This window comes from Equus quagga, chromosome 8 (assembly GCF_021613505.1).
Source record: "Equus quagga isolate Etosha38 chromosome 8, UCLA_HA_Equagga_1.0, whole genome shotgun sequence".
NCBI lineage: Eukaryota > Metazoa > Chordata > Mammalia > Perissodactyla > Equidae > Equus > Equus quagga.
In genome coordinates, this window is record NC_060274.1 from 52,398,981 (window position 1) to 52,426,603 (window position 27,623).

Consider the following 27,623-nt stretch of genomic DNA (forward strand, 5'->3'; position numbering starts at 1 on the left):
AATTTGTGGATTAAGCTATAATTCATTCACTTCTTTTTTCTATGATCTGAAATTTATTCAAGAATATAAGCCAAAGGATATAGCATAACCTTTGAGGTTGATGAGGCCATCGTCCTCATTTTTCTTTACTCATGATATTGGGTACAATGTCTTGTGCAAACTGGATGCTTAAAAAATGTTTGGTTACAGGCCGGCCCTGTGGCTGAGTGGCTAAGTTTGTGTGCTCAGCTTTGGCAGCCCAGGGTTTGCCAGTTTGGATCCTGGGCACAGACCTACACACAGCTCATCAAGCCATGCTGTGGTGGCATCCCACATAGAAGAACTAGAATGACCTACAACTAGGATATACAACTATGTACTGGGGCTTTGGGGAGAAAAAAAAAAAGAACAAGATTGACAACAGATTTAGCTCAGGTCAATCTTCCTCATCAAAAAGCCAAAAAAAAAAAAAAGGTTTGCTTAAATTGAACTGTATAAAATCTTTGACTATTAATTAAATAATATTGAGATGATATAAAAAGGTAGCATTACAAGTCAATCTCTTTATAAAATAAGGCTTTCTTTTGTTAAATGGACATACTCTAGTCCTAAACGACTAGCATTTTTGAATATTGTTTGATTTTAGTTACAAGAAGGACAAACAAAAAAAATGGTAATTTGCAATTACTAAGTTACTTCCTGTATTTTAAAATATACTTTAGTTCACATTTGAAATAGGGATATGTCTAACAGTTGATGATAAGAAAGCACTGTGTCATGGTTTCATTGGCAGGATTTTTCTTTCTTTGTAGTTCATAAATGACGGTGCACTTTACAGTTGCTGGAGTCTTAGATTTGATGAGATGTAAAAATATGAAAAGCAAGCACAATGGATAGATGCTCTAGGTTCATGCAAACATAGGAAGACAATAAATTAAGAGGACTTCAATAAGTCAGTTTTTTGAAATGGGACATCAAATCAGATATAACACTACATTCTAAAGTAGTCCTGCCTAAGCCGTCCAAGTGGTTGTATCAGGATGGAGCCTGCTGGTGAAAGTCAAATGGCTTAGTTTTAATGGGAAAGTAAAGAGTCTCAGAACCAAACAAGGCCTCATGTCACCTAGACTACACTACTTTTTCTACTGTCTCTACTAAAAGGATATCATATTTTCTAGGGGTTAGATTTGGGGGAGGATGACTTATGTTATAACATTAATTCATACCCTCTGCTCTAAGCAAAGATTGCTAACAAATATATATATATTTTTGGAATATGATAGATGAAAAAAGTCACAGGATCTGACCACTCTACCAGATTTCATGATTAGGTTAGATTTCCTTTGAATTTATGTAAAATCGTTTTCTCCTACTTCTAGTTTTGCTTCCTAACATATTTTGAGACATTTTTCAAGGGATACTTAAAAGACATAAGAATGTCAAATATCACGTCAAGTCATATGCAGTGAGGAATAGCAATTAAATAACCTACAAATGCATTTAAAAAAATCCAGCTCATTTTGTAATATAATAAACTTATCTCAAATCTTTAACATGATTATTTGGACTCGGGGCTGGCCCGGTGGCGCAGTGGTTATGTGCGCATGTTTCGCTTCAGTGACCCAGGGTTCACCGGTTCGAATCCTGGGTGCGGACATGGCACCGCTTAGCACACCATGCTGTCGTAGGCGTCCCACATATAAAGTAGAGGAAGATGGGCAGAATGTTAGCTCAGGGCCAGTCTTCCTCAGCAAAAAGAGGAGGACTGGCAGATGTTAGTTCAGGGCTAGTCTTCCTCAAAAAAAAAAAAAATTTGGACTCACAGCACAATTATATAAATTTCTATGAAAACAATTAGTATTTCATCTCACAAAGTAATTATAGAGTAGATCAAGTGGTAAAATAAAAACTATTTCTTGAGTTGCTATTCATCTATTCAAAAAGTAAATCAGAAAATAAGTTATATCCACCAAAGGATTTTATCCAGGAATGGTTACCTTATAAACTTAAGAAATATGTTTTGCATCAAGCTTTAATTGGTGGTTTACAATGAAAGTAAATAAAGAAAAGGAAATCAGAGGCTCACCTCACCAAGAAAGTCATTGGAAGAAAATCTATCATAATCCCAGACTGTCACCTCCAGTGTTTTCTTCTTGAGCTACAGTTCAAATAAAAATGTCATTAACCCCATTTTTCATCAAAAATTTTCATTACATTCATATAAGAGACTCACATATTTTCATTTACTTGAACTCTTTCCATTTATGTAAAAATACTTTAAATTTTATGTGAAACCATGTGGATTTATAATAAATATTATGGAAAATGCCATTTTGCAGTTCAACCCAGTGTTTGATTATGATACTTCATTATTTTGTAAATAAATGATGACTTTTACTTATTACCTGTTATTCTAGCCCTGCCCATTTCTAAACACAGAAAGCAGAATACATACATACTCTTTAAGTACAAAGAATTAATAGGTTGCAAAACTGTCTAGGTTATTTAGATAAAGTATTTTGATTATAGTTTTTGTTTCAGCAAGTTGCAAAATAGCATTGTAGCATTGTCTGATTTCTGCAGGTGAATGTAACTTAAATTCAAGAACCTGGATTACAGCTTCAATTTCATAGACAAACTAGAAATCTTCCAGAGGACAAATTATAAGTCTCATTTTGAAAGACAACTCATTTGTAAATTATTTCATATGGATGTCTTCTTCCTATTCTATTTGTATTGTTTTCTCTCTGAATTCAGCCTTATAAAAGATTATTTTCTGTTATTTGTGAAAAGTTATGACATGAAGATTTTCAGAAACACTTTGATATAACTTTGCCTAGAGTCATTTATTTGTGGTGATAGTCCTCTACACTAGTCATCTTTATGCTTTCTTCTGTACAATTTAGTCCCACAATGCCAGATTCTTAGGAGGCCTCAATTCAGAGAAGAGGTGATGCCTGACAATGTTGCCTGGTGGGGTAACACATTTCTGTGCATTGAATCTTTTTTTCCTTTGTGTTTTTTATGAAAAGCAAAATATAACAGGTTGGAAAATATTTTCCCTCAAAATATGATAATATGGCCCAGTCTATTGAAATATTTAATTTTGAAATGATCAATTGAAAATGTGCCACTAGTCTTATTTATTTATTTGTTTATTTTTTGGCGGTTTTGTCAAAATGCACACATTTCACTGTATCTTTGAACTGCACCCATTTCCTTTCACTGTCTACATTTCTTATGTGTATTTTACTCAGTTCTTTTTGTTTGTACGGCAAAATTTTGACATGAATCACAATCTTTCAATAATTTTGTCATCACCATTATATTAGCCTAAATCAGTCACATAGAGAATAATTGTTGCATACCTGTTCCATGGAGATACTTTTATAAATTACTGTTTGATTCCACTCAGGATTAAGACTTTTCTGAACATATTTAGTCCTTCTTTTAGACTCAGCACTGAATTGGAAGAAAAGAAAGAGTTATCTTGATTATTCACTTTAACTGATGACTTCATAGTCAACCTGAAGGGCACGCAGACTTTTACAGATATTTTGTTTTGAATTACTATATAATCATCTCATCATCCTCATGTCTTAAACCTTATTTTAAGTTGAATGCACAATAACAATTTAAAAATACGTTGGATGCCTTTAGTTTTATTTGCTTGAAGTTAGTTTTTTAAGGAAAAGCTTTTAGGTGTTCTAACTATACTGTAATTTTAGAAATCTTACTCTCTCCTGAATGCAGGAGATAATTACATGAACTATATGGTAACAGCAATATCTTCTTTTCCAATAAATAATAATTTGGTATTTAACTTTCCAATAGTTTTGCAACTAATCATGTCAGCAAAGCCAAATGGTCTTTCAGTTCATTTTTTCCCATAAAAAACTATAATAATTCTTCGACTGAGGAAAGGATGAAAAACTTCTGTTGCTATAGCTGACATTCCATTAACATTTGTTACTTTATACTTAAAGTATATTCTGACACTCTTAGTAAAGTAGAATATTTAATCTAGTTATAAAACAATTTAACTTAAATATAAATTATTGGTTTATGTCAATAGCTTATGTTACAAATGATAAACCAAATCAAAACTTTTCCTCATTCATTATAACTTGGGGCATTTGAGTTTATCCTTGACTTTTCCACTCACTCTGAGCAACATTTAGAAGCTTATTTCCTACATATTTAAACACAATTTATTTCCAAAATCTATTCTAATTAAGTCTGACAGGACATCTATAGCTGGCATCAACCAGCTGATGGGATTGGAATTACGCTATCTGATATTAGCCAATGGTGCCCAAACAAACAAGGCCTTTCTCTAACCCTCACTGCCTTTTTCTGAATTTCCTGCCTAGACCAGAGTCCTGAAAACCAACCTACTTGTCTGGAGTCCTTTCATGTGCCTTGACTTCACAAGCTGCCTTTCCCTAAAGGGACTGGATCCTGACTCTGGATCTGTAGTTTTATTCCCAACTATGGGCAAACTAATTCTTGCTACAGTCCTGGTCTCATGTATTGCCATACCCTGGAATGCCTACTATTGTTCCCCAGGCACTAATTTACTTATCCATTCTAGACAAAGATATTGAGAATCCAGCTCCAGTTCACCTCACTTTTAGAGGTGAATCTATAGCCAAGTATCTTTCTTCTCTCTCTAGCTGTATTCCTTTTCTTACCAGCCATATGCAAGGGCAGTAACTCCCAACATTGACTGTATGTTAGGATCACCTTGGATCTGAGTTCCAAGGGTGAGAGGTGGGGCAGCCAGCATGGTACCCACATATCCTCGCCCTTCACCTCCAAGGAGAGTCTGATTTAATAGGTCTGGGGTGAGGCTTGGACATCAGAATTTTTTAAATCTCCCAGGTAAATCTAATACATAGCCAAGATTGAGAACCACTGAGTACATCTTCTAACACCTCACATTTCAGCCATTGTGAACTGAATCCAGTTTAGGAAATAAAGCTGCACTCTTCTCCCTTCTAACCAACCTATTTGAATGTACGAAATTAAGAGCAAGATTTCTCAATTCCATCATTTAAGATAAACTGCAAATAATTCTGGGGAAATGTATATGCAATCATTTAAAGAAATAGGAACTCTCATAGACTGTGGACAGAAAGTATAAATTTGTACGGAGAGTTTTAGATAAATTTGTCTATTTATACTGAAGTTCAAGTTTATGTACCCAAACACCCAAAAAATTCCACTTCAACTATAGAGAAATTCTCCCACCTGTACATAAGAAATTTGTTCAAGAACATTCATTTATTTGTTTCTAGTAGCATATTAATAAGATAATAAATAAATACATATGATATGTTCATTCAATGAAATTTAAGCAGCAGTTAAAATGAATGAAATATACCTCCATATATCAAGATAGATAAATCTTAAAAGAAATCGTGAGCAAAAAATTTGTAGAAAGATAACTATAGTAAGTTATGATATAAAGTTAAAATCATGTGAAATAATACTGTAAATTATTTATGCATAATGTATATATGTACAACAAACATATGTATTAATATCATAAAACAGCTTGGAAATTATAGATAAAATTCTGTTTAGTAGTTATCTCATTTGGACAGGGGAATGGTTTCAGAGGGCTTCAGTGGTACCTGTAAAATGTTTTTTATTTAAAAAAGTCTGGGGGCCGGCCCAGTGGCACAGCGGTTAAGTACGCACGTTCCGTTTTGGCAGCCTAGGGTTCGCTGGTTTGGATCCCGGGTGCGGACATGGCACCGCTTGTCAGGCCATGCTGTGGTAGGCGTCCCACACATAAAGTAGAGGAAGATTGGCACGGATGTTAGCTCAGGGCCAGTCTTCCTCAGAAAAAAGAGGATGATTGGCAGATGTTACCTCAGGGATAATCTTCCCCGGGGGAAAAAAAAGTCTGAAGCCAGTAGAGCAAAATGTTAAGATTTGATAAACTGGATGGCAAGAACACAAGTATTTGTTAGAGTATTTTCTATAATTTCCAGTAAGTTTGAAATATTTTGTAACAAAAATTCAAAATTATTTTGGTAAAGTTTATCCATTTATATTTTATGCTTTTGATTTTTTTAAATGACATAGGAAGAATGAATGTGACTAGTTTTAAGTTAATAGAAAACTTTGGTTGCTACTTTAGAATTCATGGCTATTACTCTAGGCAGGTATACTTAGAAGAAAAACATATTGTAGTATGAGTTTTAAAGTTTCTATTTGTTTTGGACCTAGTTATCAAGGTGGTAAGATCATGGGAAAAAGATAAAGATTCATAATATAATGGACAGTAGTAAAATTGTCATTTTTTTCAAATTCTGTAAAATTGAATGCATAAAGTTTTTTAAACAAGATTGAAGATGGAAATTAGTGTCAAATGCAAACTCATGCACTTTTACTAAAATTCTACATACGTCAATATGTATTAAAATAGTCTGCACTATTAAAGTGTCTTTGAAAGGATTTATTAGTCACCATCTTTTCTTAATCTATAAATACAAATAATTGTTATAATTTTTCACATGTATATTTTAGTCATTTTTTTAATTAACACATCTAGCAAAATTATTGAATACCAACTTTGTACCAGGAACTATGCTTTATCAAAACGTACAGCTGCAAAACTCTTATTTAATTGTTTTGACATACCATTATATATTTGATTTACGCATGAAAAGCACTTTATAATGTAAGCACATTAAAATAATAACAGCTAACATTTATTAAAGGCTTACTTTTTCTCAGGCAGAGTTCTAAGTGCTTTTCATGTGTTGACACATTTAACTTTCATAGCAACCCTACGAGATGGGTATTATTATTCTATTTTATGGATGGAAAAAACTCAAGCACAGAAGAATTAAGGTATGTTGGCCTTATATTAGTTATGCATAGTTACTAACTCATAGGACCAAGATTCAAACACAGAGACACTGATTCCTTGCTCTTAAACATATGCTATGTGACTGAATTGATTAGGCCCGTCATAAAATGTGATTAATGCATCAATTTTCTTAATTGCAGGCTTCATTAGCTGAAATATCTAGTTTGTCTTCTTTATCTTATAAAGTTCTGAACTTCAATTTAAATGTATATATGTTTAATATATATAAGTTATATATTATGTGTGTGTATATATATGCCTATCATCAAAATATTAAGCCAGTTTTAGAGTTGCTTAGGGAAATACTGAAAGGTATATCCCAAGATAGTGTTGTGGAACAGCTAGGGATCATTATTACATATATTTATTTTTGCCCAGATACACGCAGAAATAACGTAAATTAATTGAGAAAAATTTAGATGTTCATTTTAACAGAGTATCTTAATCTTATTAATGAGTTTGATTTTCTAATTCTGTCCAGACTCAAGGTATCCATTGCCTCTAGGATTAATGAAGGTAAACACACCTCACTACTGAGCCTGCCTCCACCAGCCCTAATTGACCCATGTAAATGCCAATGAAATCCTTTGCAGTCTTTTCAAACTTGAATTTCCTGACACGCAGAGATGGCTGCACAAAGTCATTCCTTCAATAACACTTCTTTTATAACTACCACATACTGGCCATCTTGAGCACGATCCCAATGGGCTGTGTTGCCACTTTACACAATTGAAAACTCTCCACAATTCTCATAGCCATGACAAATCTGTGGATTACAAGTTGAAGATGGCCAGGTAAGAAGCAGAATTCTTGAATGTGAGCATAAATTCAGGTTGAGAAAATAGTGGAGCTCATTTTCTTTTTCCTTCCTTGTCTAGGAAACGTACTATATTCCTTCATGGAAAGACTGCAATAACGATATTATATTAGGGCAATTAGGCTATCTCTAATAATCAGAGAAGTTTTTTAGTAAGAGAAAATAAAAAGTCAATTAATCAAGATGCGAAATGGCGCTTACAAAAAAAATCTAAGCCTTCATCCCCTTGAAGTTTTTTCTTTCATTTTTTATTATTGGCCAGTCATTTTTGCATAAATAGCTATGATTTTAAGCCAGGCAGAAAAAAGATACTTAAAATTCAATTATTCTACCCTAAACGAGAAGGAAAAAACAGTTCTCAGAGTTTCTCTTTTTAATTTCAAAAGAAAAATTGAGAAAGATGAACGGAATATGATGGCTTCTTTGTATTTAACTTTCATAGAATTATCTAAAACACTGAAGGTCTTCATTTCTTTTATTTTATTTTGTTTTCCTTTATTGGAAATATACACAATGAGTCCAATAAAGAAATATATATGTGCATATAATTTTTTTCAAAATTACTCCTTTGAAGGTGTTTCCCTTAATTTGTGCAGAGCATATCCCATTTTATAAGCTCTGTTTTTCTGTGCAATAATGTGTTTATGGCCTGTCACTTTATTGTCCTCTGTGCTCCCAAGATCACAGACTATGCCTGTGTTGTCAACTCTAACCCCTACACCTAGCACTGTGCTAAAGAAATGTTTATTGGGTGGATCCTTAAAACATGCTTGTACTCCTTTTTTCCTCTAAAATCTATTGAAATAAAATAAGTTTTGGCCTTCAAATTGTAAATACATACAACACCTGTCCCTGCTTTACATAGGTCCAGGAGGAAATAGTTTGACATGCGAACACGGGTGTTTAGAGAAAGTCCAGCCAAGCATTGGGCTTCCAGGTGTCATGAGAGCTAAAATTAGTTTCAATCATAGCAAAATCTCATTGTGAAAAAATTTGCATTTTGTCCAATAGTGTAATGAGAGAAAACCAGAATAAGATCCTTGAGATATGCTCATTTCCATTTCTTAATCATCCACGGGCAAGTATTGAGTTCAGGGACTCTTCAGGCTCTTTCCTTATCTTTCTTTCACCTCATTTTGGCTGACACACGCCTTTCAAAGCTCATCAGTATATTGATCAAAGTGCGGGAAGAGGAAATGAAAGGAGACAAGAAAACTGGACCAGTGAAATCCATACTCCTTAACAGGACATTTAAAAAAAATTTTTTTTATTTTAAGAATGACAGATGCATTACATTTTATTATTGAAGAAAAGCTGTTTGGTTTTCTATATGCTGTTGTTAAATAATTTGGTATAATTGAGTAGCCCATGCATTCTGTATCTCTTGTTTGCAGAGATAACTGACCATTGGCTACATGAAGTTTATTACACATATTACAGAAATAATAGCAACTGTCATCTATTGAGAGCTTATTATATGCCACACATTGTGCTTATTACTTTTGATACATTACTCCATATGTTTCACAAAAAGCCAGAGGTAGGGGGACTATTATTATTTCAGTTTAGCAGAAGAGGACATTGTTTTAGAAAAACCTCACAACTTCTAAGTGGCAGGGCTGAAATTCAAACCCAAGTTCTTAAGGATGTCATTCATTGGCCTCCTCAGCCTAACTTACAATGTCAGTACCTTGTCATTACAATTCCTTCCACATTGACAGTCCTCAAAGAGATGATAAAAGTGACTTACAGATGAAAGATATGATGAGAAAGGTATTCTAGATCTTCTAAATTATAATCCAACACATCCCAGACTATTTGAATCATTATTTACATTTACAAAACATGCTCTCTTCTAAGTTGAATATAGACACTCATTGTCATTCTGACAATTTTCCTCCTGTTTCTCTGGATGGAAGATAGAAGGTTCTGAATAAAGTGATTGATAATGTCTGTTCTAAAAATGACACTGTCTCTTTGAAACAGAACCAATTTCACATATCAGTCTGAGAGACCCAGATGGTATCCTGAGGGGACAGAACCAGTCATAACAAGTAACCTTTTGCAGTGTCAAATTTCACTGTTTGCCATAATTATGTGGCGGCAAGGAAACAAAAAGTTTCTAAGCACTAGAAAAACTGTGGTGACTAAATCCTATTCTTTGAAATATTTAAATTTTATGCCTCTAAAAATCAGAAACAGCCTCTTTTGGGCAATGGCTTGTCAGGATTAGTAAAGTTGTCAAATTTTAATGTCACAGACAAAAACAAATCCTACCCCATTAATATTCTGGGATGGATTAAAATTCTCATCCCCTCATTGCTACAGATGGTACACAATTCACCTCCCCAACTAAATCATACATTTAATTTATAATGCAATGAGATGTGCAAAAGAATGCTTTTGACTATGTATTGATAGTCTCAGCTGACAGGGTAATGATGCAACAACATTATAGTCTATATCAGAAAACAGTTTCCTACAACTGGCAAACAGAGGAGTTTGCTCTTATGTTGTTGCCAATACAATAGAGCAGGCAGATTATGGCATCCTATATTGCATAGCAATAATTTTATGGGACAGATTGTATAAAGGCATGGAAATGTTTCAATATGTCGTGTAAGTGAGGAAAAAAGACCAGGCAACTATTGTCTTTAGGATGAGATACACACCCAGTACTGACATCCAGAAGATCAGTTAATTCTTTTGAAAAGGGAGTCTAGATTTTTAAATTTGTAATAGGAGACTCAGGAGAACTCAAGCCATGAATACCATATGAGAAGCTAAATGAATTTTAGTGGACAAATTATAAATGAAAACTTTAGTTATATCTAATTTCAGGGTGATATTTCCTTATTCATATTTTTCTATGTTTTTAATATTTTCTACTTTTCTATGTTCTATTGAACATATCTGATAAACCTATTTAGTAATGTTGTGGTCATAACCATTTGCTCTTAGCCTAATTCAATAGATACCAACATGTAGAAAAATAAAAATTATAGCCCAAGTTGAACTGCAGGTGTATGTACACAAAAGGCAAAACTTATAATGCTAGACATTACAGCATAGCTTGACACTGAAAGAGAACCAACTCTACCTTGCATTCTGGACAACCATGACTTGACTGCATTGATTCCAAGAGCAAGAGTGAAGGATACAACAGGAAAACAGGAAAGACAGGAAGAAAAAAGTTAGGAACAGAAAAAGGGAAGAAAATATGAGAATAATAATTAGAGGAGCTATACCATGACATGACATGAGACAGAAAATAATCTTAGAACCAAAGTGAAAATAATACCTCAGAAGTGTAAGAAATCCCAAGGCCTTGGTCACTGTGCTGATTAGGAGTAATTTAATGAAAGGGCTAGGAATTGAATAGGAGCAGCATATTAGCTGCCTTTGGGCCAAATCCCACAGAGCAGGAATGTTCTGTCTGACAAATTGTATGAGGATGGCTTTAGGTGGGAAACTCACCCTTTATTTCACTATGGTTCCCACCCTTCTCTATGGTTTCCCGGAATGGACTAAGATATTCATGTTATCTGCCTGCCCTTTCTGGTTGTTCAAGCTGCAACAGTCTAATTGAACTAGATCCTGTAGTAGATAAAAGATAGGCACCTCATATAGTATAAAAGGTGATACTCCAGGACATTATCAGAGAAGATAGAAAATAAAAAACAGTGCTTTACTTTCATTCATTAGCAGATGTTAATTAGAGATATACCCTTGCCAGTGATTTCCTCTCATCCCATACTACTGTCATCAAAGAACACTGAAGGTCTCAGGACTCAAATCAAAGGCAGAATGAAGTGATCAGTTTGTTGTTGTTATACTCATTTAAAAAATGTAGCCAAATTACAGTTATAACTACTACATAAAGATACAGCTTAATTAATATAAAATAAAAACTCCCCTTGCCTGTGCTATATGGCTAGTTGGTAATCTCTATAAATTAAATTCAATGGATCATGACTAGAGCAACAATATCAGCAATTCTAAGTTTCTAAATAAAATTATGGGGTAAGATGAAATTAAAGGCTGTATACTGAATTTGATATAGCACCTGGGAATTTTCAAATTATTTTCTGAGTATGACCTAATTTTATTCTCCTGACAAACTAAAAATTATGGCTCTGCCTACCTTGGCTCTCTCAATGCTGACAAGGAACCTGAATCTCACAGAATTGGTGATCTGCCTGTGGTGATATAATTAGTAAACAGCAGATTCAAAGGCAATGTGTAACTCTAATTTGGATCCCATTCAAACCAAGCAACTACAGTCATAGAACATGTTTTGTATGATTTCAATGCTTTTAAATTTGCTTAGGTTTGTTTTATAGCCCAGAACATAGTTTATCTTGGTGAATGTTCCATGTGCACTTGAAAAGAATACGTGTTCTGCTATTGATGGGTAGAATCTTCTATAAGTAACAGTTAGGTCATTAAAGCACTAGGAAAATATTATGAGGCAATTGGAGAAATTAGGAATTATTTAAAAAATTTTAAATTATTATAGTTATATGTGGTTTCATGATTATTTTTAAAATGAGCTATCTTTTAGAAATATATAGTAAATATTTGCAGAAAAAAGTTACAATAGTTGAGATCTACTTTAAAATAATCTGTATGGAGGGAGTGTATGAAGGTAAAAATGAAACATGAGTGGCTAGGAAGTGATATTTATTGAAGCTGAGTAATGGGTACATGGTGGGACATTAAACTATTCCTTCTGCTTATGTACGATAATCGAAAGTTTCCAAGTAAAAAGTAATATTCAAATGTCAGTCCTTAAGTGAAAAATGAACAAAAATAAAAGTAGTCTTCAAATTACCCCAATTCATTTCATTATACCTCCAATTGTTGATTACTTATGGTTCCATCATGCTAATTTGGCTAATATAAATTTTCAGATAAGGCATACTGTTATCGCTGTTTTGAAACCATCCTTGAGTACTGATTTATATACCAGAACATTTCAATTTGCATTTATTATGTGAAAATTAAACATCTCCAAGGAGTACTTGCTTTATCTGAACAGTTTACATATCACACAAGAGATTCAAAAGGTATTTTTCATTTATTTACCAAAGTCACCATTTCAAATATTACTCTTGTTTTTCTTATTTTATAATTTTAAAACGTTGATTTGAAAATATGCATATAAATAAGGATACATCAACAGTCACTTAATGAACATTTAACATATTGGGTAATATAAAATAAAACAGTAACTTACGAGACCTTGAACGTTGGCTTTGCAAATAAATTTAGGAATGTAAGCTAATTCTTTAAATCTGCCACAAATAATTCCTTAAGTGATTTCACAGGCAATCTGATTGGTCATAGCAGGAGTGGTTTCCTGAATCGAAACACTGATGTGTTCTCATTGAGGGAGGTTTTACTATAATCAGGGCTCTCCTAGAATGCTTTAAGGCTTAATAATAAATTTTTAATTCCACCTTATTCACTAGTTTTAAGTAAATAAATATGACATGCGGATAAAACTAAGGAAAAGATATTAAACTCTTTGAAATTAGACACTAGAAGACACTATCACTATTTTTTAAACCATGAAATGCAATTCTTGGAAGACATTGCTTCTTTACTTACCCTCGCCCTGGAAGAAGGTACACTTTAACAAAGGGGTCAGAATAACCATTGTTGTCTCGAGGGACAAGGTTTCTTGCTTGGAGAATATGTATTATGAGATTTCCAAGATCATAGTTGATTTGAAGCTTAAAGGAACAGCAAAATATTCCATGAACATTATGTTTTTGTTTTAGAAAACGTGTAATACGTTATCATTCAATATTTTACTATTATTTTTTTTAAATTCTCACAAGAAGCATTAACCTTCATTTTCATTTTATTTGAAACTGAACAGACCAGTTATTGTCTAATTTAATTGGAAGCTCCCAGGCACATGTTAATCACCAGCAAATGCGCTGTTCATTCTTTCCATGGTGAAAGTCCTGGCCTGTCTAAAATTCATTTATAAGGAAAATCATACAGTGCATGCTAGTTGCATTTTTAAACTAAATTTCCACTCTTAGGAAAATAGTAAATGTTGTTAATGTTCATGAATATGATTACCAGGATTTTGAAAATAAATGAACTAATTGATAAATTTATTAGAAAATGTCATTTGCACTTCATCAAATAATTAACAGTGGGTGAAATCATTATTTAAAGATAAAGTTGTCAGTACTGAAATAAAAGAATATTTAAGAATGTGTAGATTTTATCTCTTCCTATATTATATTATCTGATGTTAAAATCATAGCTTTTCTTTCTGTGCCTGGTTTTCTAAGAGAGAGAGATTAGGATAATGAAATCCCGCTCTTTAATCTTAGAAGCTGAAGAGGAAAGAAGAGGCATTGCCTCATAGATATTTAACGGCCATTGCACAATTGTCATTGAATAGGAAAATATTTACAGTTCAAATAAATATTTGAGAAGCCTGCATAATTGAGTTAACTAATTTTTCTCCTGCAAAATTGAAAGATTCTTTTTGTATTATTAGAATAAGCCTTAATTCTGCTTGATGCTGTTTTTGTTTATCAAATAACAGAAAGGAAAGGATCTATATTTCAAAGGGGAAAATTCATAAATAAAAATACTAGCAAATTTTTTATAATTATACAAAACAGATATGCTATATTTATGTTGAAAATGGCATAATTCAGATGAGTCAAATTTCATAAAAATTTGATAATTACAATAATTCCTAACTTTAGCATAATTTTGATCTGCTTATGTTTTCTGGCAGAAGAGGAATCTTCAATCCCTTTTCTCCATACAGAAAAGCCCAGAGTCTCTCTGACCGTCATGAAAGCAATGTGAAACATAAAACAAAGCGTCGCGAAAGAAGAGGAGGGACGGGAAGTTTAGAACTGCAGTAACTGTGGGCTACAATGGGGTATTAAAATGTAGAATTATTCTGCAGTTAATTTCACTGAGACTTAGAACAGCTTCCAAATATTTAAGGAGAAATTTTTCCCTATTTTCTCCTTTCTCTGCCAGTCTAAAAGTCCACTTTTAACTGATGAGGCACCGAAATCATTTCTTATTGAAAAGAAAATTTGCAGGCTACCCTAAGAGAATATTTTTCAAAATGTACTCTGCAGGGCCTTAGAGAATACTTAGAGTTGCTCAGAGGTTACTTCTGAGAGAGAATGAGATGCCCCCAGCATTCTCAACCAGAGCTACTCCAGTAGTGACAGATTTATTGTCTGGGTGTCTACATACATTTTCACTTAGAATAAGGTTTTGCTAAAAGAAAAATAACATGGAAATCATTGTCATAAGAAAATACCCCCTCCCTTCTCCCAAAAATCCTAAGACTCAAGAAGGAATATTGTTAGAGTAAATTTTCACTACAGGATTAAATATTACTACTCAAAGGAAAGGAAAATAAAATAAGAATAAAAAAAACAAAAACAAACCAAAAATAAACACAGCAAATATTGGTCCATGGGCAAGAAGTTTAAAAAAAAATGGGAGAGAGAGAGAAAGAGATACTATGAATCAGAAAAATCCAGCATTTTCTTTGCTGCTTGTGAAATGAAGGAAGATGAGGTCTGGCTTTCAAGAAGTGGGAAATAGCAGTGAGACAGGAAGGTCTAGAATACATAGGTAATCGGGCTCCATCCTTCTGGATCCTTCTTAGTAAGGTGCCCATATTATGCACTTTTTCTCTATTTCCACTCTCATATTCCACTCTTGCTTTAATTAGCGTGTGCCTAGATAACCACTTAACCGATTTCTTTGTCTTTGTGTCTTCCCCTTTATGGTATTTTTTGTAGGCCACTGCTGTATGAATTTTTATTACATATTCCTTTCAGTTAGGCTCTGCCTTTCTCCAAAATATTTACTGATCACCCTATTATGTAGCGGCTAACACCCCTCAGACTGTGTTCAAGGTTCTTTTTAATTCAGTCTCAACTTATCTCTACAGGAACATTTCACTGCAGCCAGAAGTCTTTCATGAAAATTTCCTCTAGAACATGTTGGAGACTTCCCAAAGGACAACAGAGGTTTGAACTAACTTGAGGATAAGCAGAGAGAAAGGAGGAGTGTGTTCCTGGAAGAAGAAATGGTGCAAGGAAATGTTCTGCTGCCGGAGACTAACGACATTAGGAGCTCAGCTGGCTGCAGTGAAATGTTCCTGTAGAGACAAGTCATGAAAATTTCCTCTAGAACTTGTTGGAGACACAGCTAAGACCTACTGTTCTCTTTCCTTTATCTGAAATTTACTATCTTTATTATTTTATATTGCATCGATTCTTTCTAAATGACATTTCTTATCTACCCTAAATTACTTTTTGGTATCATCTAAAGCACTGTTTTTCTAATATTTTTGACTATGACCCATAGTAAGAAATATATGTTATGATACAATACATAAATACAGAAACACACGCACACATAGAACTAAAAAAGATAGTGATTTATACCATTTTTCTTCTGTTTTCCTAGTCAAAATCCTCTAAAGTGACTTTATAAATTAAAAATTGGTTATGAGCCTCAGTATGAAAAATGGTGCTCTAGAAGAACTGTTCAGCAATTATTTAACAATTGTTGATAGGAGGAAGAAAAAAGGATAGCATTAGACTTATGAAACTCTTAAAGAGGAATCCTTAAATTTCCAGGAGAATCTGTCATGTTTGAAACATTTTCAACAGTATAAAGTAACTGAGGGATAAAATGTATTGATACTGCTAAGGTATCAGGCAGACTTCAAAGTATAGAATTCCATAGATATAATTAGATTTCAAAACATATATTTGTATTCAATCACTATTCTATAAAATTGTTTCTTTTGTTACAGGTCTGTATGTGTTATACAACAGGAAAATTTCTAAGAGTGTTTACAGTTTCAATGGACCAGTGAAAAAGACAGCCAAAAAGGATGGTATAATGATGATTTTTAAAACATTTTCATACCTGAATTTCCCCTGTAATTGGATGAGAGACAACCTTTGTTGCATCAGTAGGCTGCAAAAGTAAAAACATATATTACATTAATGGATAAACCCTTTATAGAATTTACCACTTCCACCTCCTTCTGAAACTAAATTCTAATTGGTTAGAATACATTGCCTGGAAAATATATTTCATCCATTTGTCTGCTTTAGAATATGGTGTCTACTTACACTTCTCAATACATGTTTAATTTTATAGATACATAAATCTATTTTTGATTTTGTTAAGCCTGTTCTGAAGCTATACTTTTATCCCTGCAGGAATGTATTTTCAATTACTTAAGAAAACTAGCATGGTTGGTATAAAGTACTCAATTTAAGCATTTACAGGTTTTAAAGATCTATAGAGGATTGCAAAAGATATTGTTTTTATATAACGACTGCTTAGGAGCGCCGATAAAAGTCTACCCTTGTACTACTTTGTAGGTGCTCAGCCTCTCCCTGCTCCCTTCGAGAGTGAAGCACCTAAGCAATCGCTTTCTAATATTTCACACTCCTTAGTTAGAATTCTATCCCATTCTATATAAGTTCTCATTTCCTTCATAAGTCCCTTTTGTCAGTAAAGCCTTAAAAAGAGTTAGGAACGTGATCTGGTAGACTGATTCATATTGCTGAATAAATGACTGACTGTTGACCTGTTACATTTCAATGTATTATTTGTACAAAAGAGAGATGATGTCCCTGACCCCAGAGCTATAACAGAATTTCAGGCAAAGTGGCATTAATATAGGGAGATATTTCCTAAAATGGAGGCCAGCTTGCTCCCCTACAAATAAGGCCCTGTCTCCCTACATGTACATAATATTGGCCTTGTTTTAATAACTGGAAAGAAAAGATCCATAATATTTAGATGGATATCCTTGCTCTGCTACCTGTTCCTTTATATTTTTATCCCAGAAATGAGAGCTATCAAAGGAAGACAGCTATATTCCAGATCTTGTTCTGTGAAATAACTTAGGAATAAAAATAATGTAATCATTGGTAAAGTTATGAGATAGGAGTTAAATTTTTTAAGCTATATATCCTTTATTTGTTCAGCTCATTTATAAGAATGGCCATTTATTAATACTTAAAATGTGCTCTGTTTGCAAAGGACAAACTATTGGGTATTGAACAATTATATTTACTTAATAATTATTTTACTATTTAAATTTCAAGAAAAGCAAACTGAATTTAGAAAAAGAAGTTCCTGAAACCAGATATCCTTGCATCTCAATGAGGAAAGATAAAGAATAATTGAGATAAAAAGTCAAAAAGAAGACAGAAAGAAAAGCAGAGTGAATATTGGAAACATTTTGTTTTCATTTATTTTTGACAGTTGTAGCTCATTTGACATATGATCATGCAAACATAACTAGATTTAACAAAGAGAACAAACTTATGGATCATTTTTTTTTTATTAAGGTTATGATAGTTAACAACCTTGTGAAATTACAGTTGTACATCATTATTAGTCATGTTGTAGGTACACCACTTCACCCCTAGTGCCCTCGCCCTACCCCCCTTTCCCCTGGTAACCACTGATCAGTTCTCTTTCTCCATATGTTAACTACCACCTATGAGTGGAGTCATACAGAGTACGACTTTCTCTGTCTGGCTTATTTCACTCAACATAATACCCACAAGGTCTATCCATGTTGTTGTGAATGGGACGGCTTTGTCCTTTTTTTATGTCTGAGTAGTATTCCATTGTATATATATACCACATCTTCTTTATCCAATCATCAGTTGCTGGGCACTTAGGTTGGTTCCGTGACTTGGCTATTGTGAATAATGCTGCGATGAACATAGGGGTGCATGGGACTTTTGGAATTGCTGATTTCAGGTTCTTAGGATAGATACCCAGTAGTGGGATGGCTGGGTCATAAGGTATTTCTATTCTTGACTTTTTGAGGAATCTCCATACTGTTTTCCATAGTGGCTGCACCAGTTTGCATTCCCACCAACAGTGTATGAGGGTTCCCTTTTCTCCACAGCCTCTCCAACATTTGTCACTCTTGGTTTTGGATATTTTTGCCATTCTAACGGGTGTAAGGTGATATCTTAGTATAGTTTTGATTTGCATTTCCCTGATGATTAGTGATGATGAGCATCTTTTCATGTGTCTATTGGCTATCCGTATATCTTCTTTGGAGAAATGTCTGTTCATGTCCCCTGCCCATTTTGTAATTGGGTTGTTTGATTTTTTATTGTTGGGTTGTGTGAGTTCTTTGTATCTTATGGAGATTAACGCTTTGTCGGATAAATAACTTGTAAATATTTTTTCCCAATTACTGGGCTGTTTTTTTATTTCAATCCTGTTTTCCCTTGCCTTGAAGAAGCTCTTTAGTCTGATGAAGTCCCATTTGTTTATACTATCTATTGTCTCCCTCATGTGAGGGTTTATGGTGTCCGAAAAGATTCTTTTGAAGCTGATGTCAAAGAGTGTCCTCCGGATATTCTCTTCTAGAAGACTGATTGCTTCAGGCCTAATCTTTAGATCTTTGATTATGGATCATTTTTAATTGTTCTGGAGTGTGGCAGTGAACTCATAAGAGCACAGAGGGATATTTTCAATTATAGAAGGAAAAGGAGCAATATCTGTTGGACCCCAGGCAAACTACCAGCTCTAGGTAGTTACATTTCAAGATTAGAGCCAACTACTTTCCTTTCAATGATGTCATATCTTTGTGAGGCTGGTTTTTGATGACTGCAGTGATAAAAAATGTACTGCAAGAAAATCAGTAAGATCAGCGTGGAACGGGAAACAAGAGTGTTAGTGCCCAATCTGATTGCATGCCTTGAGGAGTTGTGCAACACCTAGCAGGTACACATATCCCATTGACACGTAATTTTAGTTGCTGACAATGAAGCAAATACATTTTATGTGTACTATTTTTTCCAGTGGTTACTAAGATGTTCGGACATAAATAGTAATTAAATTGTTTGTACCTAACTACTTAACAAATAAAACTCTTCAGGTATTTCTTTGAGCATAAGTGTGCCATGAAAAAATTACTGAGACATTAAGGGTGCCATGACCAGCAAAGTTTGGGAAACCAAGGACCGATTTCATAAGAACATTTAAAACTAATAAGCACTTTAGTTAAATTATTTATTTACACCAAGACTTGGAAGAAATTATTTAGACCTCAAAGATAAAAATGAAGAAAGTTTGGCTAGAATTTCAGAGACAAAACAACTTGAAGGAGTAAACTAAAAATTTGGAAGACAAAAATTCATATTGGATTAGTTTAAGCAAAATAATTCAAAATAGTCTTATACAATTTAAAAATGTATTTAAATAATTTAGATTCATATTTTACCAGTATTTACTCAGAAGCAATCATTTAGAGTATTATTAATAGATTAATAATTACTTGTGAATAACAATTTATAATGTTTAATAGATGGTGTTCTAAATATCTAAATGAATAATTATGCTAACTATGATTTAAATATTTTAGTTTTAATACATTGTTACATTAATGTTTTGTAATTTAATATTTAATTAGTCTCACACTTAAGGAAAACACAAAGTAGTTAAAACCATAATTCTCTAAATTATCCAAAGAATATATGATATATTTGGACATATTATATTACCTGACTCAGTGATATATAAGCTTCAGACCATCACTTGATGTTTCTATAATCTCTCAATATAAATTTTTTAACATTGTAGGATTTGGAGAACAAATAAAAGAAAGTATTGCCTTTTATGCATACTACATGTTGATGAGTCAAGAAATATATTAAATCTATTTATTCAGTCATTCATTCAGCAAAAATATTTCGAGAAACTCTGTGCTAACTGAATGTTGAAGATAAAACCCTCAAACGATGAATAGGTAGTGGTCCCTTTCTTCAAGAGTGTTAGCATTTAGTGACTATACATTTCAATTAGTAATGTACATACGATATTATACACATGTACATCTGAAAAATAATCAGATTCGGTTATTGTTATTACTACTAATAAGAATTAAGTAATCTCTATACCATCACTGTCCAGTAGAATATGTGAGCCAGACAGGTAATTTTAAATATTCTAGTAGTCACATTAAAAATGTAAAAATTAGGGGCTGGCCTGGTTAAGCAGTTAAGTTTTCATGCTCTGCTTCAGTGGCCTGGGATTCGCCAGTTTGGATCCTGGGCGTGGACCTAAGCACCACTCATCAAGCCATACTGTGTCAGGCGTCCCAGATACAAAGTAGAGGAAGATGAGCATGGATGTTAGCTTAGGGCCAATCTTCCTCAGCAAAAAGAGGAGGATTGGCAGTGGATGTTAGCTCAGGGCTAATATTGCTTCCCCCACCAAAAAAGGTAAAAATTATCTGGTGAGGGGCTGGCCCCGTGGCCGAGTGGTTAAGTTCGTGCGCTCCGCTGCAGGTGGCCCAGTGTTTCGCTGGTTCGAATCCTGGGCGCGGACATGGCACTGCTCATCAAACCACGCTGAGGCAGCGTCCCACATACCACAACTAGAAGAATCCACAACGAAGTATATACAACTATGTACCGGGGGTGTTGGGGAGAAAAAGGAAATAATAAAATCTTAAAAAAAAAAAATTATCTGGTGAAATTAATTTTTTATTTAAAGATTTTTATTTATTTATTTATTTATTTATTTATTTTTATTTTTCCTTCTTCTCCCCAAAGCCCCCCAGTACATAGCTGTATATTTTAGTTTGGGTTCTTCTAGGTGTGGCATGTGGGACGCTGCCTCAGCATGGCTTGATGAGTCGTGTTAGGTCTGCACCCAGGATCTGAACCAGCGAAATCCTGGGCCACCGAAGCACAGCATGTGAACGTAACCACTGGGCTACGGGGCTGGCCCCTCGTGAAATTAATTTTTAATGATATATTTTATTTAACCCAATTTGTTCAAATATTATCATTTCACCATGAAATCAATATAAAAATTGTAATGAGATATTTTACATTCTTTTTTCATACTAGGTCTTCAAATTTCACAGGTAATTCACACATACATCATATCTCAATTAAGACTGCCACATTTCAAGTGCAACTTTATAACTTTTTATTACAGCAAAAATGCTGTGAAAACTACATAAGCCACATTCTTGGCATAGAAAAGAATTATTACGTATCATAAAACCTGTCAATATCATTTACTTGATATATGTACCATAATACCTGTTTCTTCTTCTAATCATTGCCAAAAAAGTTAACACATGATAAAAAAAATCAAATTTGTATATGACAATATTACACAGACTCACAAGTACCCACTGATGTTTTAGTTCACAGTATTTATTTGTTGCTACTGTTCTGTGCAAGCCACTCTACTATGTACTTAGGGGGCAATAGAGAAAATAAGAAATGGCTCTTGGTTCTTAAGGAGCTTGAAGCCCAGTTGGGAGAATAAAACAAGCAAACTGGTAACTACAATCAAGACATCAACCGTCTTAAGAGACACAAAGCAGCTGGCACTTTGGAGGAAGGGATGAAGGAAGGATAAGTTTTGACTTTAGGGAAGGATTAGAATATGGAAAGACTTCAGGGAAGAAGGCTTCCTGTTATTCTTATTTCATCTTTTCTTAAGGATTTTCACTGGCTCTTCATTTTCTGCAGATGGTAGTGTAAAAGCCAGGCATGGCATATAATGTCCTCCAATTTACAACTATCCAGGCTTCTCCTTTATTTCCTATGCTTATATATTTTGTATACCTATGTTCTAGGCATGGAAATTTTTGTTTCTGAAATTTTTTTCATGCTGCACTCTCTGCTTGGAATGTTGGTCCCTTTTTTGCCTCTACCAAAATCAGTTTGTGAGCTAAACACCAGTTTCCTAACCCTACTCTTTTGGGTGCCCTCACTCTATGTCTTAATGACTTCCAACATTATACCTTCATTGAATTTGTTTACATACCATTCTTCATCTTTAATTAGGTCAGCACTAGTCAAACGTCAAGAGGCATCGTACACAATCAGAGAACTTATTAAAACCCAAATTGCTGGCCCCATCCTGGTGTTTCTGGTTCAGAAGGCCAAGAGTGGGGTCAATAATTTGCATTTTTAACCAGTTCCCAGATGATGCTCATGCTGTTGGACTGGAAGCATGCTTTAGAATCACTGGTCTACCTGGTATGCAGGGAAGAAATTTTATCCATCTTTGCATCTTGGGTACCAAGTATGACCCTTGACATTAAGGTGGCATCCAAAAATGTCTGGGAAAGTAGGAATGAGTTGGAAACCCTAATAAGTAGAGTACTTACTAGCAAGGCTACTTGTAAAGATCTGACAACATTATGCTTACTGTGATAATCTCTCAAGGAAAACCTTTGATCAGGCCCTTTTAGAATGAGCAGGATAAGGTCATAGGCAGAGGTGGTGCAGCAGACATTCCAAGTAGCAGGAATATCTTATAAACAGGATAATGACCCAATCAGATCATTGTGCCACAGATTAGATAGTTGGAGGGCAGTTTAAGAAGAAAAAGGAGAGATTGGTGAGTGGAGTTACCAGTAGTGGGTACAATAACGTTGGCAAAAAAATAATGCTTTGCTAAAGGAAATGGCGAGTTCGGAGAAAACAGAAAATTACCAGAGAATTATTAGAAAATTAGAACTCGCAGGATTAAGATTCAGTGACTGATTAGGCAATGTGAGTGAAGAGGAAAGAAGAGGCAATGGTATTCTCTCCTAAGTTTATGCTTAATTTCTTGGGAGGATGGTGATGTCAATTGCTGAAATAATAAATATCAGGATGATAGATTTGTAGAACTATAATGTGCTTGGTTTGGAAACTTTGCTAGCAGACCTGTCACGTATTTAGGTCTCCTAGGTGGAGATGTTGAGAAAGGAACTAGAAATATTAGTTCGTAATTCAAGAGATAGGTCTCAGCCAAAAATAAAATTGGAAATAGTAAGCATACTAATGATGTTTGAAGGCACATAGTGGCTGAGATTAACTAAAAAGAGAGATTAAGAATGAAATAAAAGGAAACTCAGAACCTGCATTTTATAGCTAATATGAGAAACATCTCTAAAATCCAAAATCTTTTAGGTTTGTATTTCAGGTTAAGGACTCTTGGATTTATTTCGTGCCCCACCCTTTATCATAGTACCTAACAAGCAGTGGTTAAACAACTAGTGAATATAGGAAAAATGTAAGAACATGAAAAAAATAAACAATATTACGGGAGATAGTAATTGCCAAATATAAGACGAAATTATCTTCAAATGCTTTCAAATTATATTTATATAACATGAAAACATCTAAAAAACAGAAAACAGTATTAATTATGTTGTATTTTAGTTGACTAATATACAAATTATTTAAAAATAATTATTAAAACAGAGTGTCCATGAGATAATTCTTCAAAATTAACACATACTTGCATGTGGTAAAATATAGCTGTGTAAAAATTTATTGTGAAATTTAGTGTAACTATCCTCGAAATTATTCTTAGTGAAGCTTTGCTATATTTATTTTGGAACAAGTCATTTTATGATGCAGTGATCAAAATCATCCTACCTTTGTTGTTTGCTTCTGAATAAAAGGGATTTTTGGTGACATCTGCTATGTTTTTATACTAAGGAAAACACATTTTGTTTTCTGAAGTCCACTTTACTCATGGATAGCCTATCCCTCCTGTATGTCTCAACATATAAAGAAAAACCTTTATTCACATTAAACAAAAGAATACTTTTTCCAATGTATTTATCAACCATGAGGAGAGTTTCTCTATTAAGAATCAAATCTATGAGAGAAATATTACACATTGTCTCTATTTCATCTGCTCTTATTAGGTTAAAAATTAATTCTATGTTCTCTTTTGATTCCTCAGCAACTTTGAAATAATACTTTTGGAAACACTGGTTTCAAATGAAGATTTGCTTCAAGAAAAATTTATTAGTATGGAATTAGGGATAAAATTCAAAATGGCAAGAATGTTATTGTTTTTCTTTGTTTCTTATTGTCCTAAATTCTCCTTATCTTTGTGTCTCTTTTACTTTTTATTTAAGTTGGAAAATCTAATTTAATATATATCTCATGTTTCCAAAAAGATGCAAAACTAATATTCAATACACAAAAGAGGCTCAGATTTATGCAACAACAGCAAAGAAAAAGAAGCAGGAGATATGAAGCATCAAACAATTTTTCAAGTTCTTCATAATAATAACTACTAAAATATTTTAAGAAATGTAGAAACACATCATCATGGTACATCTTGACCCGTTACATACTTGGAAATGGAAAAATGTTTTTGTTTCAATAGATCATTAGGAAATGAGAAACCACAAAAATAAACCCTTAGAAAATGATACTGTATTTCCTATCTCCTAGACTGAATAAGGAGCTAGAAAATAAGTAACTACAGGTCACATTGAACGCTTCTCACCTTGCTGCTGCCATGTTTCTTTTTGCTCACTGAAGGTGACCCTGGTTGCCCAGGGCTGGGAACGGAACTGGATCCTGCTGATGTAGGACCTGAATGAACGTGAGATCCTTTTTCAACGACGGAAGACAGAACCAGTGGTGACTGTTGTAGTGAAACCTTCTGGAGCTCTGCTGCCAACTGCTTAGGATCAACCCCTGGGGATTTCGCTTTATCCACTATAACAAAATGAAATGGCTTTACATATTTCCCAGCTTAATAGGTACTTAATACAATGGGACTTATTTGAGATCTAGATGACAAAGTCAAAATATTACTTATAAAACAGGCTAAATTTTTTAAAATAAACAAACACAATTGTACCTTTATGTATCTTTATCTAAAGTCTAGAAGGCTCAGAGAAGAGTGAAAGACTGCTGAATTACAGAGGGAAATTGAGGTTCCCATTGCATCTTAGGAAAAATGTTTTTAATGTTTTATATGCAGAACTGTATGTATGAATGATAAAATATTCTATTTTATTCACAGGGACTTAACTTGTATGATTGGCTATTTTTCCCTCTCTAAATCTTACATGTCCCTTTCTCTAAGGGGGAAACTTCAAAGAGTACGTTTACATTTATAGTTGTATGAAAATTCTACAGGCCTTGGTCTGTTCTGTTTGGTGTAGTAACCCAGACTCAGTGCTGGCCTGTAACATAGGAAGTGCTAAATAAATATGTGTTAAACAAAGGAATGAGTGATATTTTTAATCTTATAATTGATCTAAATTTGTAGACTATATTTGTTATCTAACAAAGAGTTAAATATGTTTCATCGTATATTATGAAATTACATGTTGATTTTTATTTATTATAAAAAGGCAATCAAAAGGTTCAGGAATAAGTGTTTCAAACCCAGTTATGATAAAAAGAATCAAGTATTATCTAAGAACTATATAAACCAAAAACAAATGGCTCCTTGGATTACTGTGATGGAATGAATTTAATTTTAAAGAATTAAAAATGTGAACTGACACAGAATGAACTTCATATGAATTTCTTTAATGGGTCTATCATGCAAATATGTTTCCCTAGAATTCTAAAAATGTAGCAACAGTGCTTTTTTTAGCTGAAGAAGATTAGTCCTGAGCTAACATCTGTGTCAGTCTTCCTCCACTTTACATGTGGGTCGCTGCCATAGCATGGCTGAGGAGTGGTGTAGGTCTGCGCCCGGGATCTGCACCTGCAAACCTGGGTCGCCAAAGTGAAGTGTGCCAAACTTAACCACTAGACCAAGGGGTTGGGCCCTACAATGCTTTTGACGTTGTTTTCAAATACATAAGTATGTGAACATCTATGTATCTATGACTTTATTTTTGCCTGTATTGTTGTTTATGTCTATCTTCATCTGCGGCTCCATCTGCCTCTACAACCACCTGTACTTCTTTACCTGCAGTTGAAAGCAGATTGCTTTCACCTACCGGCTTTTGGTGCTTCATGAAGTTCCAGGTGCTGGGGATTTTCAGAATCTGATAGCATATTGAGGTCCCTAAAAATTAAAACAAAAAAATTGAGAAAGAAATTGAGGAAGCCTGAGACAAAAGGCCCGTTTTTTCCAACTACCCTGAATATTTTTTTTCAGTAGGAAAATGATAAGTGGTTAATGATAGAAAGCAATTTCAAAGCATGCTCACCCTTCTAACCAAATATATATTTGCAGTGCTGTTAAAAGTCAGCTGATAAAAATGATCATTTAAGGTGAAATCTTTATGGATTAAATGTAAATTCATTTGAAACACTATACACATCCATGAAATCTAAACGGGTTTAGGCTTTCATCTAAATGAAGCATGTTTCAATAAAACATGAAAGGGGAGAGCTATTGACACAATCAGAAACAAAATTAGCTGAATTCTTTCTATGCTTTAAACTTAGATTCTGAACAAGAAATCTATAAAACTTGTATTCACTTTATTGTCTAATTACAGAAAATTTTGCTGACTGGCAAAGGTTCCACCTTAACACTTTTAAATTAAAAGAGCCATGAATAGCCAAAAAATGGAAACAAAAAGATGGGGAAAAACTCACAGTCTTACACATATCTCTGCTTCCCCACTTTGCTGACTAATGATACTCTGCACTTCTTCATATGTTTTAGAAGTTAAAGGAATTCCATTCCATTCCAATACTTGCATCCCTGAAAAGACAAATTCAATTATAAAATAAAACATGTGTGCTATTTCTAGTCTGGGTCCACAGGGCATAGAAGACATTGCTTTGCATTTAAAAACCAACTCAGCGCACCGTGTCAAAGAACACCAGTTCAAAGTTCTCTGGAGCATTCATACCAAAACTATACGTAACTTGATCGCATCAACTTACCTGAACACACAAAATATATCTAATACAACATGCAAATTGTTGCTTTTGAAAATCTATTAAACATTATCAAACACATGTATTCTGTTCATACTGCTATAAAGAAAACATTATTGAATATATATTCCTTAGACCAATTTTGTGTAGAAAAAAATAATAATTACAACCACCAACATAATTTTTCCATGGGGACAAGCAACTAGAAGAGTGCAAACTTCCATGTTCTATTGAGGAATGGGAGTAGTAGAAA

General features: G+C 33.8%; 1 protein-coding gene across 3 annotated transcripts in view; it reads right to left on the bottom strand.

Annotated features, from left to right (window-relative positions):
• Nucleotides 1-27,623, bottom strand: part of PCLO (piccolo presynaptic cytomatrix protein) — a 375,574-nt gene that overhangs the window by 71,465 nt on the left and 276,486 nt on the right. The window contains exons 11-17 of one of the 3 annotated variants that reach the window (XM_046669722.1): nt 27,083-27,191; nt 26,476-26,543; nt 25,017-25,231; nt 16,632-16,682; nt 13,296-13,420; nt 3,348-3,441; nt 2,066-2,137 (exon numbers count right to left, since the gene is read on the bottom strand). In XM_046669722.1, coding sequence (XP_046525678.1) covers nt 2,066-2,137; nt 3,348-3,441; nt 13,296-13,420; nt 16,632-16,682; nt 25,017-25,231; nt 26,476-26,543; nt 27,083-27,191 — 734 coding nt within the window. Of the gene's footprint in view, nt 1-2,065; nt 2,138-3,347; nt 3,442-13,295; nt 13,421-16,631; nt 16,683-25,016; nt 25,232-26,475; nt 26,544-27,082; nt 27,192-27,623 lie in introns of those variants that run through there. The other 2 variants (XM_046669723.1, XM_046669725.1) reach the window with 2 other exon arrangements.